The 20120-nt window shown below is 36.9% G+C and overlaps 1 protein-coding gene across 1 annotated transcript in view; it reads right to left on the reverse strand.

The window, feature by feature from the left end:
* Nucleotides 1-13293, reverse strand: part of LOC134660889 (seizure protein 6 homolog) — a 94588-nt gene extending 81295 nt beyond the window's left edge. Inside the window, exon 1 of the mRNA XM_063516742.1 lies at nucleotides 13180-13293. Coding sequence (XP_063372812.1) covers nucleotides 13180-13213 — 34 coding nt within the window. The 5' untranslated portion in view covers nucleotides 13214-13293. The remainder of the gene's footprint in view (nucleotides 1-13179) is intronic.
* Nucleotides 13294-20120: the final 6827 nt, after the last annotated feature.

The following is a 20120-nucleotide window of genomic DNA, read 5'->3' on the forward strand; positions in this document are numbered from 1 at the left end:
GCGCCGAATATGCGAACATTTGGAGTCACAATTATTGTGAAAACTGTTCGTCAACATATCACTACGTTTGCTAAGATATATTTTTGTAAAACAGAATTAATGAATCTAGTTACAGTCATGTTACAGTCAATCAAATCAGATCCATGATAAAAATAAAATATTTCATAATCAACAAATGCTCAAAAAGGGTCTTCGTATTTAACAACTGTCCAATTAATAGATTTTAAATATTAAATAGGTAAACGGAAATTTTGTAATTATTTCGTGTAGGTAATTTTTAGGTATGTGCAACAGATATTCGGAATACCGAATATTCGGCAAAGTGGCAGAAAAGGCCGGATACCGAATAGTTGCCGAATATTCGTGGCATCTCTAAACGAAACAGCAAGCTTTACTTTTTAGAAAAAGTGATAATTTAATAAAATCAGTGACCCTATGAGCTGTAGACCTCGCAAGCATAGCTTAAAACTTGTAAAATTATTAACTTGCTCACAAAATTTCACGAAAATCGGTTGATAATTGCAACCAGCTAGCACGGTCGTATTTTTATCGCTTGTCACCATGTCTCTCACGTTCTAACAAGTATGTAAGTGCAAAAGTGACGGCAATCCATACTCCATAGTGGCTATTTGTAATGTCCAGCTAGTATCAATTAACTAAAAGCAACTGCCGAACAACGCACAATTTATTAGACACTTGTGCAATCTTCGGTAAAGATCGATGCCATTTATAAACCTTTTGGACGCCAATGACCGATATATCCGCACCGTAGGTTCACCGCCAAAGACCGATTAATTGATCACAGACCACAGACATAAAGTTCAATTTCAGTTTTAACACTTCGGTGACGTGGCGTCAGCGTGACAGCTTTTGTGTTTGACACGGCGTCGAAAAGGTTAACCCCGTAAGACCCACCATATAAAGTATTCAGATTTTTAACTTGAACCTTATTCTATACATATGTAAATTATAACGAATTTCGTTTGTTTTAAAAAGCAATTAAACAATAGAAATGCTACTGTATTTGGGTCATGAAAGGTTCAAATGAATTGTTTTTTTTTAACAGGTAAATGTACATTCATCAATAAATAAACTAACTTAACTAAATAAAACTAAATTAAAACTAAAAACTAATACTATATAAAATTAAAATAAATCTAAAAAGTTGGACCCCTTTGGCATGGTGCCGAAGACGCTGGCAGCATTTCCCCGCTGTATAGCGAGGCTAATACGCTGCGCGAGAATTAGATTGCACGAATATGTACATTAAGTCTCAGGGGTTAAAGGAATATGGCCAATGTTAGCTTGGTCTGATTATACAGTGTGTAAGTCCAATACGGGCAATACATTAAACCAGATCACAGAATAAATAAAATTTGGGTGAATCCACCTTTTCTTGCCACTCGTTGCCATGGTTACGTTCCCCTGGGTCACTCTTTATTTTCTAAACCTGTGGCGTGATTCTGAGTAGACAGAAATTCACAAATTTAAAAAAGTGGGGACAACTTTAAATAAAATGGCCCACTTACGTCTTGGGACAGCACGGTACCTAATGTAAGCGCGTACGCGTCGCTCGAGCGGTATCACACGGGCGATCGCTTGCGCAACTGATTTCTAGGGGAAGTTGCAACCGATTCTTTTTAGGTCATTATTTACGGTTCTGAACGTGCTAGAGGCCATTTTTAGGGTTCCGTATTCAACTAGGAACTACTATAATATGTATCTCAATTTCTATTGATAAAGCGACAAACTGAACTAATAAATGGTTCTTTACATGTATTAAGCTCAAAACACACTCACCATTACGTTTTACGCTTTATCCCAATGTATTATAGTGTAAAATCGTACATTATTAAGAGTAACATAAGTTTAACTAATGTTATACCTTAAGGCTTTCTATTAAAGTTTAAAATAGTAAGTGAACAGACGATGGCCGAATTCGGCAACGCAAGTAAAAGTAGAGAAAGTCCTAATTAGTCGCGGTTACGACACATGTCATTCACCTGTTTGTATGGCCATACATGATACGTGACAGTTCACATGTCATACAATCTAAAGCAGTGGTTCCTAACCTGGGGTTACCCCCGTGGGAGTAAAACTAGTATTTACAACAAACGTACACGTTATATTTTTTAATTACCATTGGGAGGGGTAAAATCAGGTTCCCTAGATAGTAGATAGGCATAGGGGTGATCGGACTGAAAAGGTTAGGAACCACTGAACTAGGGGCTATGTTTTGGTGACTTAGAGCTGTGAAGATGGCATGGTGCGAAATATATATATACCTATACAAGAATTGCTAGTTTAAAGATATAAGATATTATTCTATTTTTAGTATTTTTTTGTTTTAGCGGCAAGAGAAATACGTCATCACAGTTCATGAGATACAGCCTGGGGACAGACAGACTAACAGTCTTAGTAATAGGGTCACGTTTTTACTTTTTACCCTTCGGGTACGTAACCCTAAAAAAGCAACTTACAAATGTTTGTTTATAAACTACTTATTTAGTTTAGTTGTATTGACACTATCTAAGGCCAAATTAGAATTCTAACCAACCTAACCTAAATACATGCAGTTTATACGGTAAAAACCTCTTTCTCTTAAAACTGCTAAACTTTGACCCGTCAGAATGCGAAAATGTTTTATTAAATACTAACGGCACAGAGCATAGAGCGGGCATCGAATACTGGTCCGTTCGGAAACCGGTGCCGTCCCGGTACCGTTATAGTAAAACCACAGAATAAGTAATAGTACTACCGTACAGAAAGGACACTTCCTACAAGTTTGACAGCGATTCAGGGTCGAATCATGATATCCCTTTCTAACTTATGACACTATCCCTTTCGCCTATTTAGGGTTGTCAAAATTCCATGAAGTTATATTTTTTAAACTGGAGCGAGTTGTCACTTTTTTTGCCATACTAATTTGAACCTTATCACCGAGACAGAAAGTTGTTCGTACCAGACTAGAGAAAATGGTCCACTTGAGATAGAAAAACCCGAGCCCTGTGTCTCACTCGCACATGTTGCCAATGTTAAAAAGATACCATTGTGGTAGAAATTATATCAATAAACTACTGAATTTAATTACCTTCTTATACAATTTTAGTGCTATATTCAGACTACAGTTCTGATATCTTTTAAGTAATTTGTAAATAATTATGATGCCAATATTATTAACTGATTAAACCAAGCGCATACACAGCAAAAAAAAACTAAATGTTAGTATGGTAGAATTTGTAGTAACTTTAAATATTAATTGGTATCCCCAACTTGATGACATTTCTTCAAAACACGTGTATGCTAAATTTCTTAAAAATTGTGAAGAAATGTTGTGTTAAAGGTTGTTGGAGTGAAATAATCGCTAATTGTGGAATATTGTTTCACAAGAAAGCCACAATGATTACATTTTACTATAAAAATACAAGACATTGTCAAACTCATTAGGGTGACTATGATGTCGGCACGTTTTGAATCGGTCTCACAGAATTCTTATTATTAACGTAGGTAATGTAAAAGTAAGTTTAACATAATAGGTACCTTATGTTTTTATTTCGGCATGTTTAATTTAAGATTTGTTGTAGAATAATTGAAGGGATGTTTACAAAAACAACATAACTGCTTAGACCGGTTGACACTTTTTTAAGAACATTGTTAATCGTTTCAGGTATCAACCAGTGTAGTCAGGTATGTTGTTTTTGTAAACATCCTTTCAATTGCCAAAATTTAAAACCAAAGTGCTTAACTCCTTAAACATTACAGACTCTCATTTATACATAATATTTTGTTAGGTGTGTCAAATTGATATATGACATTGATTCTTTATAGGTAGGACACATTTCCGTCAATAGAAAAAAGGCACCAACTTTAAAAAAACGTCATATTTGCTAAACAGATCTTCAATGACGCTTACACTTAAAAAAAGCTGAAGTGGACAAAAGGGAAGCCTACCTTTATGAACATACCATGAGTGAGAGCGAAAGAGGCCGACTACAAATGAAAAAAAAACCTGACCACTTAAAATTTCACTTTATTTAGAAAATGACACACCCTACTGATATATTCCATGTTATCCTAATATCCCACATACAGATGTCTTATGGTCACCCTAATTAGAACGAGATGCAGGGCTCTAGTTTGACTTCTCATGTGGACACACTTTTTGGTCAATGTACTCGATCCAGTTTATTAACTCTAAATCCGTGCAAAATTCAAGTCATTATCTTGGGATGCAACATAACCTTCATGTTTAGAAGTCGGTTATCATTCTGACTCAACTCAAAGGCATTTCAAAAACTCACCCGCGTCCGTCCATTTAAACGGCAAAGTTCCAAAAGGTACTAAAAAGCATCGCTGGTCACCCAAATCACAAACAACATTAAAGCAAAGCAAAGCTCGTATCTCTATATAGCTTCAGTGCCAAGATACGAGGTTGCCAAGATTACTGTCACGCTATTGTAGGGTTTTGGTAATATTCTCGTATAGTCGCTAACGCCCTTTGTCTATGGACGGTGAGATCGTGCCGGACCCTTTTTAAGTGGTCGGGGATTTTTTTGGGGGCAATTTTACGGGATGTATCCAGCCAGTCGTTCCTAATGCGTAGAGAGCATTAGTTAGTGGTAGAAATCTACCACCAACCCCTAAAATCTATAGCTAATACATTATTTAATAACTATATCGGGTGGAACAGAACGAAGGACTTTTACGCAAACTGGAAATAGTACAGGCTACGTACCTACTTATTTTATTTTTCACTTAAGTATTAAATCACGTTAATATTTCTAACCGTTTTTAAGTTACAGTTTGTTTAACATTAGTGAGACAATCTGCATGTTTCAATTCAACCCTAGCAAGTAGATCCGAGCATCGAATGTAAATTGTAAAGTCAAGTTAATGGCATGTGACAGTTTAAAATGTAAATAAAATAACTTTGTAATAAGGATGTCACTGACTGATATAAAAATATTTAACTTTAAAGATTTTGTTCTACGATTGTAACAACTAGATTATATGTAGATCAATTAGATAACACTATCCTTTCAGCTCAGTCTCTATAAATGTTCCACCCTGTATATTATATTACCTACGAGAATGTTCACGTCAATTTTTATTATTTCAGAATATCGTTTTAAAATGAGAGCGTAACTTGGATTGTATTGCCCACTAGAGTGTGACGTGTGACTAAAGTGGGTTTTACTGTCAGAGTAGCTCACAAATATCTGAACACATATCAAGCCGTTTTAGAGTGCGTGTTCAGATATTTCTGAGCACCTCGGTCACTCCGATGTATCTGATGTCGATAGCCGCCATTAAAACATCTGTGAAACTATTAGTCGCTTATAATCGGGAGACGTTGATAATATAATAACACAGCAGGTTCGACGAAGAATGCGTTTTTTGTCGGGTTGTCCTGGATTACGTTTCATTCGAAATACTTTCGGTTTTACCCGGCGGACTGGGGCTGATTCCAGTATTTTTCGAATGTATCTTAAGGGGCCCACTGATTACCAGTCCGCCGGACGGTATCGGCCTGTCAGTTGTTCGGAACTGTCAACTTTTTGTTCTAACTGACAGGCCGATATCGTCCGGCGGACTGTTAATCAGTGGGCCCCTTTATACCTTTAAACAAGCAATTGTTGTATATTTTTTTATACAATTTAAATAAGCAAATTTCATCGAAATCTTTAGAGCCGTTTCCGAGATCTCCGAAATATATACAGTGTGTGGCCTATAACGCGGGAGAATAATTAAAACGTAGATTCTACTACTCAAACAATAAAACTTTTGTTCGACAACTTTTTGAAATTATGTAGTCTTAAAATTGTCCCTTTTTCAAACAAACTAAATAATATTTTCAATGTACTTTAAATTCCGTCTAATTGACATCGCCCGTCAGTCTTGTCACCGTACAGGCATAATCAATTTCGTGATACATTGCGTGTTCGATTAAATTTTAAAGTGTTTTAAAATACAAACCACAAGTTATTTTTAAAAGTTGCTGAACAAACATTGTCTAGTTTGAGGAGTAGAATCTACGTTTTAATTATTCTCCCGCGTTATAGGCCACACACTGTATATAAATAAATAAATATAGTTGGTCAACCAGATCTTGACAGTAGAAAAAGGCCGCAAATTTGAAAAATGTAGGCGCGAAGGGATATCGTCCCATAGAAAATTTGAATTTCGCACCTTTTTTTACTGACAAGATTTGATTGACCAGCTATATTTATTTATTTATATATATATTTCGGAGATCTCGGAAAGCTCGGTCTCCTAGATATTATATTTAAACATACCTATTTAAAGTTAAGGGTTAAAGTTCGTAGTTTTTCCACCGTAGAGGCTCCAGTGGCCGACACAACTCCAATAATCGACATTTTAAATCATAATGCCTTAGCAATAAAGTTTACGGACCGAGGACCGATACCTATAGAAAAAAAATTGGTATGGAGATAGTTTGAGGCCCGGGGAATGATATAGGATAGTTTTTATCAATCGTCTACATTTTACATTCCATGATTGATGGATTAAAAGCGATTATTTTGAATAAATTCCAATAAAGGATGACTCACGTTAGACCGGGCCGTGTCCGGGCCGGAGCCTCCGACGCTTACTTTTCTATGACAGATAACCGTTGATCAGTGATCACGTGATGCTTTCCATAGAAAAAGCTCTGGCCCGGACACGGCCCGGTCTAACGTGAGTCATCCTTAAGATTTGTAAAGTGTTAGGGTAACATTCCATTTCTGACTACTGCACTGCACTACTGGTACTGAACGCGTCGCTGTTACTGTCAATTTCCATAGTAAATTGAACAGTAGTGCAGCTGCGGTTGGAAATGGACTGTCATCTTTACAGCTACCGAGAATGGTTGTTGTCTGTCCTAGGGCACCCCGGAGGTGCATAGGGCCTCCACAAGATCCTTCCACGCCTTCCTGTCTTGAGCAACCGTCTTGGCCTCGTTCCAGTTCAGCCCTAGTAGCACGGTCGCATTTTTATCATTTATCACCATGCCTGTCACGTTCTACCAAGTATGTAAGTGCGAAAGTGACGGGCTTAGTGATAGTGGATAAAAATGGAACCGTGCTGAGCCCGCAGTCCTACGGCTGTCAGCTCGTTCTCGTTGCCGAGAATGGTAATAACCAGTAAATAAAAGAGACCGCTCAGATATGACACCGGAAGTAAGGGTTCTGTACGCATTTCCGGTTTCTTTTCGGCAGGGGGAGCATATGTCCCGAAATGTGTTGTTTTTGGGACTAGAATTTAAACTCGATTACGAGTATAGGTATATTTTACAATGGGGTCCCTTTGTTTCACATAAAGTTTTAAGTCATAAAGTCATAAGTGGAGTCCAAACGAGACAATTTTTCGCCAATCTGCTGTGCGGACGCAAACGTCAATTTGATTCCCCGATCAAATCAGAAGGTGCGGACACAAAAATGTCAATTTTCTAAGTTAGTATCTATGGAATGCAAATTGGTGATTCAATTTGTGTACGTGTGGACCACTGTGTGGACGCTAGATGAGATTGGCGCCTATTATTTTCCTGATCAAATCGGTCGATTTGCCCAGCTAGTCTGGGCTCTACTATAATGTATTGATTGTCATAAAGTAACGGATATTTTGTCACGTAGATAAACCCATCTTTTAAGAGGCCTGCAGCTCGTCACAGATCGTCGATCCAGCTGCGGTATAATAGTCGCATAATTTTTATCACGCACCTGTCATGCCATGCGTCACTTTCGCACTTACACATTTGTTAGATCGTGACAGGCATGGTGACAAATGATAAAGAGCCGACCATCTTAGCACTACTGATAGTAGTGATCGTTTTATTCAGTTAATTATGCTAGGCATTTTCCACAAATAGAGAACCAAAATTATGTCTATTTCGCGTGAAAAACGAGGTAGTCCTACTCTAACCAGCCAGCCTATTATGGATAGCTTTATCCATCTTTATCCACGTGATAAAATAACTGTCACTGTTTAACATCGTGGGAAAGAAAGTGACGGACACCGTTTTATCACGCTGTCACGTAGACAAGAACGACCATCATATCCGTACAGCACGCATTTTTATCGCTTGTCACCATGCCTGTCACGTTCTAACATGTATGTAAGTGTGAAAGTGACGGGCATAGTGACAGGCGATAAAAATGGAACCATGCTGAGCATGCCGAGTAACTTAGCAATGTTATGGTTGCTAACTGCCTCTTAGTATGTCCGGAGTTCCTATATAGTTATTCGATCATATGCCTACTGTTTACAGTATAGGTAAATATGTTTTGTTGTTTCCTTCCGTCTCAGAGCATCGGCATCTAGTCAACTCTATGGCTGCTGCTCGACGCAACGTTGGCGCAACTGCGCGGCGACGACATTTTCCATAGCGCTGAGCTGACTACCTATAAATAGACGACAACGCTCAAAAGACGCTATTGTAGGATGGCGCTTAGCATTACTAGAGCTTTAGCTATATTCCTCGTAATTTGTCTGTCTTTGCTGATTGACTGACTATAAGTAGTGACTACACATCGGCAGATGAAATGTAACGCGCAACGGCGCGTGGCGCGTTTTTGCGCGTGCACCGGTGCCGTCATAACGGGCGCAATAATAACAGGCCGTGTAGATATTAATGCACAACCGGCCAATGATGCAATATGGATGCTGGAAATTATATATACAGTAGGCACTCGGTTACGGCACCTAATTATTTCCCCTTATTTTTGGAATAGGGAGTATTAATGCAATGTTCTGCCGCCAGAGTGAAGCACCATAGAGTAACTGAACCGTACGGAACCGTAGATTACTGTGCCTTAAACTGTGCCTAAAACGCGAGAGCTATAACTTTATGAGCAAACATTACTTAAGGGGCAAACGGCCTCACGACTAACTAAACCATAATAAAAATACAGTAAATGTAACTTTTGAACAGACTATCATGGCTAAATATCATGTCATGTCTCTCCGACATTTACCTAAAGTTTCTCGAGCGACGAACATATTTGCGGTAACTTTCACTACACGCCGTAACTATAACTATTTATTAAGTGTTTATGTATAACTGTCGCGAGTTGTACCTATGCTTACAACGCGGAGATAAAGTGTTTCTGTATAATTTGGTGTTACGAGGTTAGCTGAATCATGCTGAATTCATGGCGGGTTAGACTTTTAAACATGACACACAACATTGGAAATTATATCCTCCTAAGACCCTGCGTACAAATTTTTGTACAGTAAGTATGTTCCAAAATTCAAAGACAAATCAAATGCTTCTGGGTCTCAGGAGGCTATAGCGTAAGTATTGAACAACCAATTTAGATAGGACCCTAAATGGCGCCACAATCGCGGGGCGTGATGGTACTACCGTTTTTGAGGTGATTGGTAGAAGTTTTTAATGTTTTTATAGTCAATGGGCTGGACCAGGATATAGGGTAGGTGCGTCAGTTTTCGTCCACTTGACGAAATTTTAATATAAACCTACATTGCTGCACAAATTTGGCCTTATTACAATCCTTAATGTCTAAACAATATATCTACCTACATAAAAATGATATTTCGCCAGTAGCAAATTAAAAATCAAATGTATTATTCGCTAATCTGACAAGTGGACGAAAACTAGAACATGGACGGAAACTAGCGCAATGACCCTACGTCAGGATTTCCCCTAACATGTCAGGATTGTTGATCCCTTGTCAGGATTGTTGATGTTGGTCCCTGTCAGGATTACAGGCTGGGCTTGGCGTATGTTGGTTTTTTTTTAGAAACCTCAACTAACCACTAGAAGCTATAAAGTTTGGAGAAACGATTCGATCCATCAAAATGTAAAAATCACACGAAATAGGAATATAAAGGCGTTACGATGGCCGTACTAACGTAAAACTATAAATAATATAAGCTGCTAAAATCATAATCCTTAACTGTGGGCAGTGGGCAATATTGATTTGTGATTTTCTCCAGAAACATCAGCTAAACTGTGCAGTAAAATGTCACCCACGGTACAGTCACCTGCAATAATATGTCAACACAATGAAGGCGGCAAAAATATCTGAGGGCCTACCGCGAACCACGTTCGACGTGTTGTCTCTCTGTCGCACTTGTAGATTCGTACGTAAGTGTGACAGGGAGGCAACACGTTGAACGTGGTTCGCGGTAGGCCCTCTGACACGATTATTAGTAGAGCCATAAGAGCGTGTCCCATATTTTTATGCGGTCTTAGAAGAGTAACATATTGCAGGTGACTGTAGGTACCTATTTTCAGACAGTGTCTGTGAAGACAGTGAAGATGTTTTCAAAAAAAAATTAATTCCTCTCTGGGTTATTACTGAAAAAAAATATACTTATGCGATATTTTTTTCGGTGAAAGCCAGAGCAGTTGTACATATTAATCCGTTTCACAGTCAAAAATAGACACAATCGCAAACGGGTCAAAAATAATACTGTGTTCACGTCTTTCCCGTGGACAAGAGTTAAGGGCTATAATAGTTATTTGTACAACAAGTGATCAAAGTTTGATATTTCTTCGAGTGCTTATTTTGAGTCCCGTGCAAGCGAAAGATTTTATAATAGAATAGAATTTAGAATCTTGAGCGTAGTAAGGGACTCAAAAGCGCACGAGATGTAAATAACTTTGATCTCGTGTAGTACACAACATATTTCACCTGAGCAGTGAGAACATACCTATTAGACAACTTGAAAAATGTAATCCTTCTTCATCACTTAATACCTGCACTCATGTTTTCTTAAGATATACAAACAATTAAGTTTAATTACCGCAATGGAACACAAAAACAAAACGTAATTATAAATTCCAGTAAAATAATATAGAAATAACAAACATTAACTGACACTTCAATCGACAACTTTTTTTGTAAAAAAAAATCTTTGTAAGATACGGTCCGAATTGCGGATACGTACTATTTGTCAACTATGGTAGAAATTCTTAAAAGTAAAATAATACATTTTGCGTGATGATCTGTGTATTTTTTGAGTTCATTGAGTTCGAACTTTTATTAGACCCCGCATGTTGAAATGACATTTGACTATAAAGGTCACTTGAATGTCATTTTGTCTCACTCAGTGAGCAAAATGCGATTTTTTTTAAGAATCAAAGTACCCTTGTTCGAGCTGCTGAGGTGAAAAGGTTAATTTTCTTATTTAATCCTTAATATCCTTATCCACGTGAAAAGGTTCTCCTTTTATTTAGAGAACTATAATAAAATCATTACTTACATGCCCACAAGCTGTTAACTATTGCCCACAGGAGAGAAAAATGTACAGTTCGCGCGAACACACTAGTTTTCTCTCCTGTGGGCAATAGTTAACAGCTTGTGGGCATATAAGTAGGGGAAACTGTTGTACCTTGGACATGGTTTTACCTCGGACAGATGGCAATATTTCCACATTGCCACGGTTATTGAAATATTTCATTTATATTATTTGAAACGTTATTATTAAGTATAAAAAACAAGCTATCAACGAAACTTAAGAGCGGCTGGTAACACAAGAAAAAAAATTAAAATATAAATTGTGTTATGAAAAGTCAGTATTTCGAACTACATCAAGGATGATTATTTCATGTTTTGCTAATAGATAGTAAAACTTAATATAATAAGTTAAACTTAAGTTAATTAGGTACTCGATGGTAGGATCATTTCAGCCTAATCTCAATTGGAAGTGCTAATTACCAAGCTTACTTGTCCAAAAAGTTGCTTTGTTGTACCTCGGACAACGAAAATAGGTTGTACCTTGGCCCGTACTTGCTACTTACTGAAAATATTTTTTTTTAACTTAAGGTTTCATATTTGCCGTATTTATAATTATTAGTTATATACGTTATAAGTTACCAAGTAATCAATTTTAGAAACAATGCATAAAATGTTTTCTTAGGCAAAAATAAAAAAAATATCATTGCTAAGTATATTTTTAGAAGGTAATTGTACTAGAAAAATCTATTCAATGGCGTAAATATGCTAAAAATATCTGTGATTTCATATATAAATATTTTTTCTATGATTAAATTATAAATTAATTAATTAAAATTATCATGTCCGAGGTACAACGGGAAATGACCAAGGTACATCAGGGGTGTTGTTCCTTGGACACTTTTCCCTTTTTTTCGTCAACGTATCCCATCAAAATAAATAAACTGATCTTTAAATTTTATATCGTAATAGATAATTTATTAATATATCTTATAAGATTCGGATAAACAATAATTCTACAGCCATTAGTTTTTTTTCTAAAATTCATAAAAGAAAAAACTGTCCGAGGTAAAACAGCTTCCCCTAATGATTTTATCATAGTTCTCTAAATAAAAGGAGAACCTTTTCACGTGGATAAGGATTAAATAAGAAAATTAACCTTTATAGCCCTTAACTCTTGTGTATGTCCACAGGAAAGACGTGAACACAGTATTATTTTTGACCCAAACAATTCTTTAACAAACGTCCCTTTTGTATTTTTTAAATCTTGATTTTTCCCTTAAAGTACTACTATTCTACTATTTTTTTTGTTATTTTTAATTTGTATTTTTGTAAAATAAAGAGTTTACTACCTACTACTACTACTACTACTACTACTTAAAGTCAAATAAAGGCATTCGTAAGCAAAATTACAAAGTTATTTAAGTAGTACTTACCCCTTAATATCCTACAAAAAACAGTTTGTCTGTCAAGCCTTGTAATAGGTAGCACACATTTTTATTATTTATTTTACGAAATTATACTTTTTGAATTTTAAGAAACTATTTAAAACCGAAAAGTACTTATACCTTTTTCTACTAAAATTTGTAAAAGTGCATCCATAGAACCATCCTAATTAATCAACACTTACTATTTATTAAAAAAACATAAATTATTTAGTTAAATACTCTAAAAAGTTTATTGCACTACTCTCTACCTACTCTTCAAAACTCAATTGAAAAACTTTTGCAATTAAAAGAAACCGAGAAATTTACAAGACAACCATAACACTGTCCTTAAATAGTAAAAAAAATCACTTATTAATAAATAAATCCCTAAAAACAATTAATAAACCCGGTAAGTATTCACCCGAAACACATTGTGTCATTTATCCTCAATAGGAACTTTCTAACATAATTTAAAAATAAATTAAACCCTAAAAACACGAAAACCTCAACATTTTTTTTAATGTACAACCACTTGTTATTTTAAAACACACCTGCAATGAACAGCAACGCTAATCGCACATCCATGATCGCAGCAGTCACAACACTCGCGGCATGACGCGCAACGGGCGGCGGCGCACTGGAGCCACTGGCAGGTGCGCGGGCGCAGCCCCGAGAGCTCGAAGGGCCTAATACACACCTCGCTCGCCGATAATGGGGTTGGCCGGTAGAAGTATTTAGCAGGCGCCGTCATAGCTTGCCCTGTCAATCCCTAGAATAGGGTATTTAACTACTAGTCAAATCAGTTGCTTTTTTCGAACTGTCAAAACGATTTTGCTACCTATGTAATTTATATGAAACACTTGCATGTGATGTCATAATCAAATTACCTACTCTTTGATAAAAGAAAAAGATTAAAATAGAAATTGTGTCTAAAAAGAACTGATGTTGGCTACGTTTTTCTATTAATCTCTTGGTGCTTTATTTCATGCATGGAGTAATAAAATACATAATTTATTTGAAATACAGTCTATAGTGTCATATTTATGTTTTATGAATGCCCTGGATGCCCCAGCCCTTTAAGCCAAATCTCATAGAAAAAGTAGCAAGCTATGATGGCGCCATCTATGCAAACCTTTGACAGTTGCCAACCCTATTGGACCATTTAATTTTGAGTCGGACCAAGCTAACTCTGCATGGCAATTACAATGACAAAGAATGGCAAGTTCTGTGAAAATTTGACTTTTATATAATATATATTTTTATTGTTATTTGTTCTGTTCAAGTCTGTACAAAATTAGCTTAAACTACTAACTTAAGATTTTTATTTTATATCTACTCATAATCACAAAAACTGGAGAAAAACTGACCCAAAAAAGGCTGTCTCTTTCATTCTTTTTTCCTTCCTTCCATTCCGTTACAGTCATGAAAAATGAACGGATAATATGAAATAATAATCTTGGGACACTCTTTCTTCGATTAAGATTGAAAAACCCCGTGATTCTTAGTAGATATGAAAAAAATTACAGTCACCACCAAACTATTAACCTTTCTTTTATAACTTAACTTTCAGTGTATGAAAAACTTAAACTCGCTGTAATTTTTAACTATGGTATTCTAAAGACATATACTAATTAGGACTAGATATACCGTATCCTATTGTAAGTACAAAGTTTCAGAGCAATCTAGCTAGTCGTTTTAAAATGAGAGCGTATAACTATACGTTTGTATAGAGAACCGAGCTTGCTGCGGACTAGATAGGTATGACGCTCTTTTCTGGAAGGTTTGGAGGTCGTATCGGTCCGGAAATACCGCAGGAGACGGTTATTTCTAATATCTCGCCCCCTCTTAAGTATTAATGTCAAATAAATTATTTCAATTATAGTCTGCCGCCTATTACGGATTAACACAGCCAAATCGGTAAGCGTTTATAGGGCAACACGCATGTGTCACTATATGCGCACGTTCGATCGCGCGCCGAATACGCGATGCGGCGTACTGGGTCACTGGGGCACGGGTTCGAATCCGTGCTGTGCACGATTCGTTAAGGATGACTCACGCTAGCCCGGGCCGGGACCGGTCCGGAGCTTCCGGCGCTTCGTTTCCTATGGAAAGCACCACGTGATCACCGATCAGCCATCATAGAAAATGACATGTCGAACCCCGGGTGCAGTGTTGCGTGATGAAATAATTGTTCATCATCCTCATCATCATCATATCAGCCTTTTATCGCCCACTGCTGAGCATAATAGGCCTCTCTTCGAGTACGCCTTTTATCCCGGTCCTGAGCCAATCTCATCCAGAAGTGACCCGCAAACTTCCGAAAATGATTGTTGGTTGACTGGAAGAGATCGTTTTTTAGCGGTAAGACCGCGTGTTGTTTACCTCGGCTTGTGTTTCTGTTATCTTTTGTAGTGATTTATTTTATTGAGGTGTGCACTAAAGATTATTTGGAGTAGAATAACGACTAAAGCTACCATGCACTATGGCTCCGTAGGGTTTTACTTTGCGACTACAAGTAATAGAACAAAGTGTCATTTTAAACATATGTTTTTTCATTGATATATGGTATTAATGACGACATTGCCACACTTTGTCAATGCAAACGTCAAGCCGACTCAACCTATTTTCATAGCTTTGATTTTTATAACAAATAAATAAAAAATATCTGGGAGACCAAGAGCTTTGCTCGGAAAACATGTAAAATCTCAAAATGCGCGTTTTCCCAGAGATAAGACCTAGCTAGATTGGCTAGATCGATTTTTCGCCCCCGAAAACTCATCGAAATCGTTAGAGCCGTTTCCGAGATCCCCGAAATATATAAATAAATATGCAAGAATTGCTGGTTTAAAGGTATTAGGTAGATCATTTATATCAGACGTAAGTATGATGCGGTGACCATAAAATGTGTGAAGTGTCTAAAAATAAAAAAAGCAAAATTAAGAGGGCTTCGGTTGCACAAGCAACCAGCGGCGCGGGCGCAGCAGATCGATTCTCGTAGAAAGCAGCACGGATTTGCGATCAAAAGTATGAAATTAAGTCTTGTTAGCGATCGTCGCGAAAAAGGCAGCCATACAAGTTATAAACTTAAACACAATGTAATTTTAATAATAAAACTTCCGTGAGACACAGACATATTAAATATCCCCGTCACCGTTAACGCAAGCTCCTGATGATGCTACTCGGTACGGAGTTAAATATGGTTACGACTTAAAATACGCGAGTGACCCGTTTTTAATATATTTAATATACAATGTACACTCCATTTTAATCAATCATAAACCAAATAAAGTAGCATTTCTTTTGTTTCATCACATTTTAAAACAAACGAAATTCGTTCTAATTTATTTATTGAACAAGGTTCAAATTAAAAATTAAACCCAAGACAAAAACCAAGGTTTTTATATCCATTGCGTTACCATTTTTCATAGACTTTGTATGGCGGTAACGGAATGGAAGTAACGAAAAAAAAATGATCGAAATTTGGGACACTTTTTAGGGTTCCGTCCTTCCGTCGTCAATTAGGAACAATTATTATTATAGTTTCACCATGTCCGTCTGCCTGTCCGTTTTTATTCTGTAAGAGCTCGTGATTCTGAGTAGAAATAACATAAAAAAGTCAAAATAAAAAAATATATTGTACAATTTTAAATAAAATGGTCCAGTTAATGTCAAGTAATTGTCACTCAGGAGGCTCACACAGGATAGAAACAGAGGGCCTACCGCGAACCACATTCGACGTGTTGACTCTTTGTCGCACTTGTAAATTCGTACGTAAGTGTGACAGGGAGGCAACACGTCGAACGTGGTTCGCGGTAGGCCCTCAGGAAAACCCTAGGATGAGAAGAAAAACAGTCGTACAATACCTTTTGCTAAAACTGAGGGCCTACCGCGAACCACGTTCGACGTGTTGCCTCCCTGTCACACTTACGTACGAATTTACAAGTGCGATAGAGAGGCAACACGTCGAATGTGTTTCGCGGTAGGCCATCTGTACACTGAAAATTATTATTTTTGTACTTAAAATGTGAACGAAACGAAAATCAACTCTATTTACCAGATAATTTTGTTTCAATTTCAGTGGCTGACACTGAGTATCGGCAGGACGAGGCTATACAAGTAAGTATGTACTTATACCAAATTTTATCTAAATTAAAAGAATAACAAATCGACAACACGGGAAAAATCGGTGCATAATTGCATATTTTCATTCATACAAAAAGCCATATAATGGTAACCAAATTTCTATTTTCTAAATTTGTTTGTATGGCAGTCGGAATAAAGATGGCGGTGCCAAAGCCCTAAGCGATGAAATGGTGTAATTCGATTGGTTTCCATTGTTAGAGACGCTCTATAAAATAAAACTGTAATTATTTCACTCATTTCTGTAGGTACTCTTTGGTACTACAAACCAATGTTTTTTAACTAAAGTAAAACAAATTAGTACAATTTACTTCCAGAATTCGAATCTTTTTTCGACGTTTGAGTAGTAAGGGGTCAAAATAGTACATTACGATACTAGTGCGAAAAGTAAGAAATTCGCAACAAGTCGCTATAAATTGAAACACGACCGAAAGGAGTGTTTTAAATCGACACGATTTGCGAATCACTACCGTGCCCCCGCCAGGACGAGCATTACCTTTTCGCACTTGTATTGTACAACGTTTTACAGTAGGTACAGTATATGGTTCTTTAATTTTTCGACGTAGATAGGCACGTATGCGCTAGTTACCGCACTAGGGCGATAAAGTAGCATCATCTACCTGCTACCATCATCTATCTAACATCTACTTACTGTATACAATAATTTATAACTCAAGATAGGTTATAGGTGTTCCAAAATTGAACCGCTTACCTTGTGACAAATTGTACAAGTTGCCTTTAGTCGCGGTTGGTTAAGCGAGAAATGTGCACGTGCTAACGCGCTCCCGCACACCGAAAGAGAAAGAGACGACCTTATGTAACGACCTAAGTATGACAAAGATGGATGGAATGAGAAAATTAATCAAAGATAACAGATTTCTTCGTAGGCACAGAAATAAATATGGAAGTATTTTTTGTGCTCCTCAAGTATGAGTATAACCTATCTATGGTTATATAATATCATTGACTGTAAATAAGCTTCCGGACTGCCTCATTAGATGCCTTTAGATTAGTATTTGTATTGTAATACCCTCTGCCTGTGCCTCTGTACATTAGTGACAGCACCAGTCATGAGATATTTAAGAGGAAATTTGGAGTAGTAATTTTGAGATTTTCACCAACATTCTTAAGTTTTGGCATGTTTTGGTAAATAATCGAAACCTGTGTAAGTACCTAATATATTCGAAAACGTTCGTCATGCTTCTTCAATCAACCTCAGTACCTACTTTTTGTACTGAGACAGGAATAGCTAGACACGTTCGTACGTTTCCGTGCAAAATACGAAGGAAAATAATTATGCACCCCATCTATTTATTATATTAACAAATGGATGAATTCAATGATAATTTAGCAAAAGCTCACGTTTACGTGTTCACATTTTATTACCGCGAAAACCGAAATTCGCAGATTGCGGGGATCTTTCTCTTTTACTCCAATGAAGGCGTAATTCGAGTGACAGTGAAAGATGCCCGCAATTTTCGAACTTCGATTTTCGCGGTTATAGCCCAGGTTATGACGTAGCAAGCGGGGCAGTGGGGCGTGTCGGACTTTCTCTACCTGCACTGAGTACCTGCTGCTCCGTGGCCACAGATAAATAATAGTACTACCGTACAGAAAGGACACTTCCTACAAAACCGAAGTTTGACAGCGATTCAAGGACGAATAATTATGGCATACATTACGGCACTATCCCTTTCGGCTATTTAGTGTTGTCAAAATTCAAGTCATTATCTTATCTGTGGTCGTGTGGTCGTGCACGCAAAAGGACGTCAAGTGGTGCCAATGCCAATGCCAATTGAAGGGATGTTTACAAAAACAACACTGCTAGGCCCACTACTTTTTCTAATATATATAAATGATTTACCACAGATTACACAATGATACTTTTCGCTGACGATAGCACGATTATATTTACTGGAAATAACCCTCTAGCTTTAGAAGCTACCATAAACAAAACTTTAGAGAAAGTAATTGACTGGCTGAATAAGAATAATTTGCGCATAAACCTAAACAAAACCAAAATTATGAGCTTCAAACAAAGAGTTGATAAATTACCAAAGCTCACTGTAAAATATAAAGAGCATCTTATTGACGAGACAGATTTGACGAAATTTTTAGGGTTAAGTTTAGATAGTAAATTGACTTGGAAAGATCAGATTGACATTATATGTACAAAACTTAATAAATTTTCGTATGCTTTATATAACCTGGCTAAAACTGTCAATGAAACAGCAGTACTAACCGCCTACCAGGCCTATGTTACCTCAACTTTGAGATACGGCTTAATATTCTGGGGAAACTCTACAGACCGAGAAATGGCCTTTAAGGCACAGAAAAAATGTTTACGTTCAGTTTGTCGAGTTCCACAAATCGAAACCTGCAAACCGATTTTCATTAGGCTCAGCATACTGACATTACCCTGCCTGTATATTTACGAAGCAGCGGTATATGTTAAAAATAATATTAGCCAATTTTCTATTACCAATAGTGCTCGTCGTTGTAACAAAATTTATACAAAATCAATAAAAACGGTTTTTATGGCCAAAAGTATTTTCGGAATGGCCCCTAAACTTTATAACAAACTGCCAGACGATATTACTAAATTAGATGACATAAGACTATTCAAGAAGAATCTGTTTAAATTTTTAGTTAGGAAAGCGTACTACTCGATCGGAGAATACCTGTCTGATTCAGAATATTAGTTAAGTAGATATATGTGAGAATGTAAATTATTAAATTATATATACATATTTTTTTTTTTTTATAGATTAAGTTTGTAAATATGCATGCACCATCTGGTAAATATTTGTATGCCCTATAGCTAAACATAGTGATACCTTATATATACAATTGTGTGATCTATGAAAACCTATGTTTACAAATAAATATATGATTTATGATTTATAACATAACTGCTTAGAGCGGTTGACTGACACTTTTTTAAGAACATTGTTAATCGTTTCAGGTGTCAACCAGTATATTCAGTTATATTGTTTTTGTAAACATCCCTTCAATTGCTCGGAGCAACGCTGAGGGGCTACCGCAAAAACCGAATTTCGCAAATTGCGGGCATTTTTCTCTGTCACTCTAATTAGAATAGAATAGAGTAGAGAGCGTTTATTCGTGACAAAAAATAAAAGAAAACAACAAGTACTTAACACAACAACATAATAGCCGCTAAATGGTCCCGACTCAGCATGGTGCTAGCAAATAGCAGTAATAATTACGCCTTCATTCGTGTAAAAGAGAAAGATCTCAACAATATATGCGAAATTCGGTTTTCGCGGTAGCCCCTCTGAGCCGAATGGAGCCGAGTTTGCCCGAAAGAAGGAGTGTCTCCCCACTTCCGTGT

This window comes from Cydia amplana, chromosome Z (genome assembly GCF_948474715.1).
Source record: "Cydia amplana chromosome Z, ilCydAmpl1.1, whole genome shotgun sequence".
NCBI lineage: Eukaryota > Metazoa > Arthropoda > Insecta > Lepidoptera > Tortricidae > Cydia > Cydia amplana.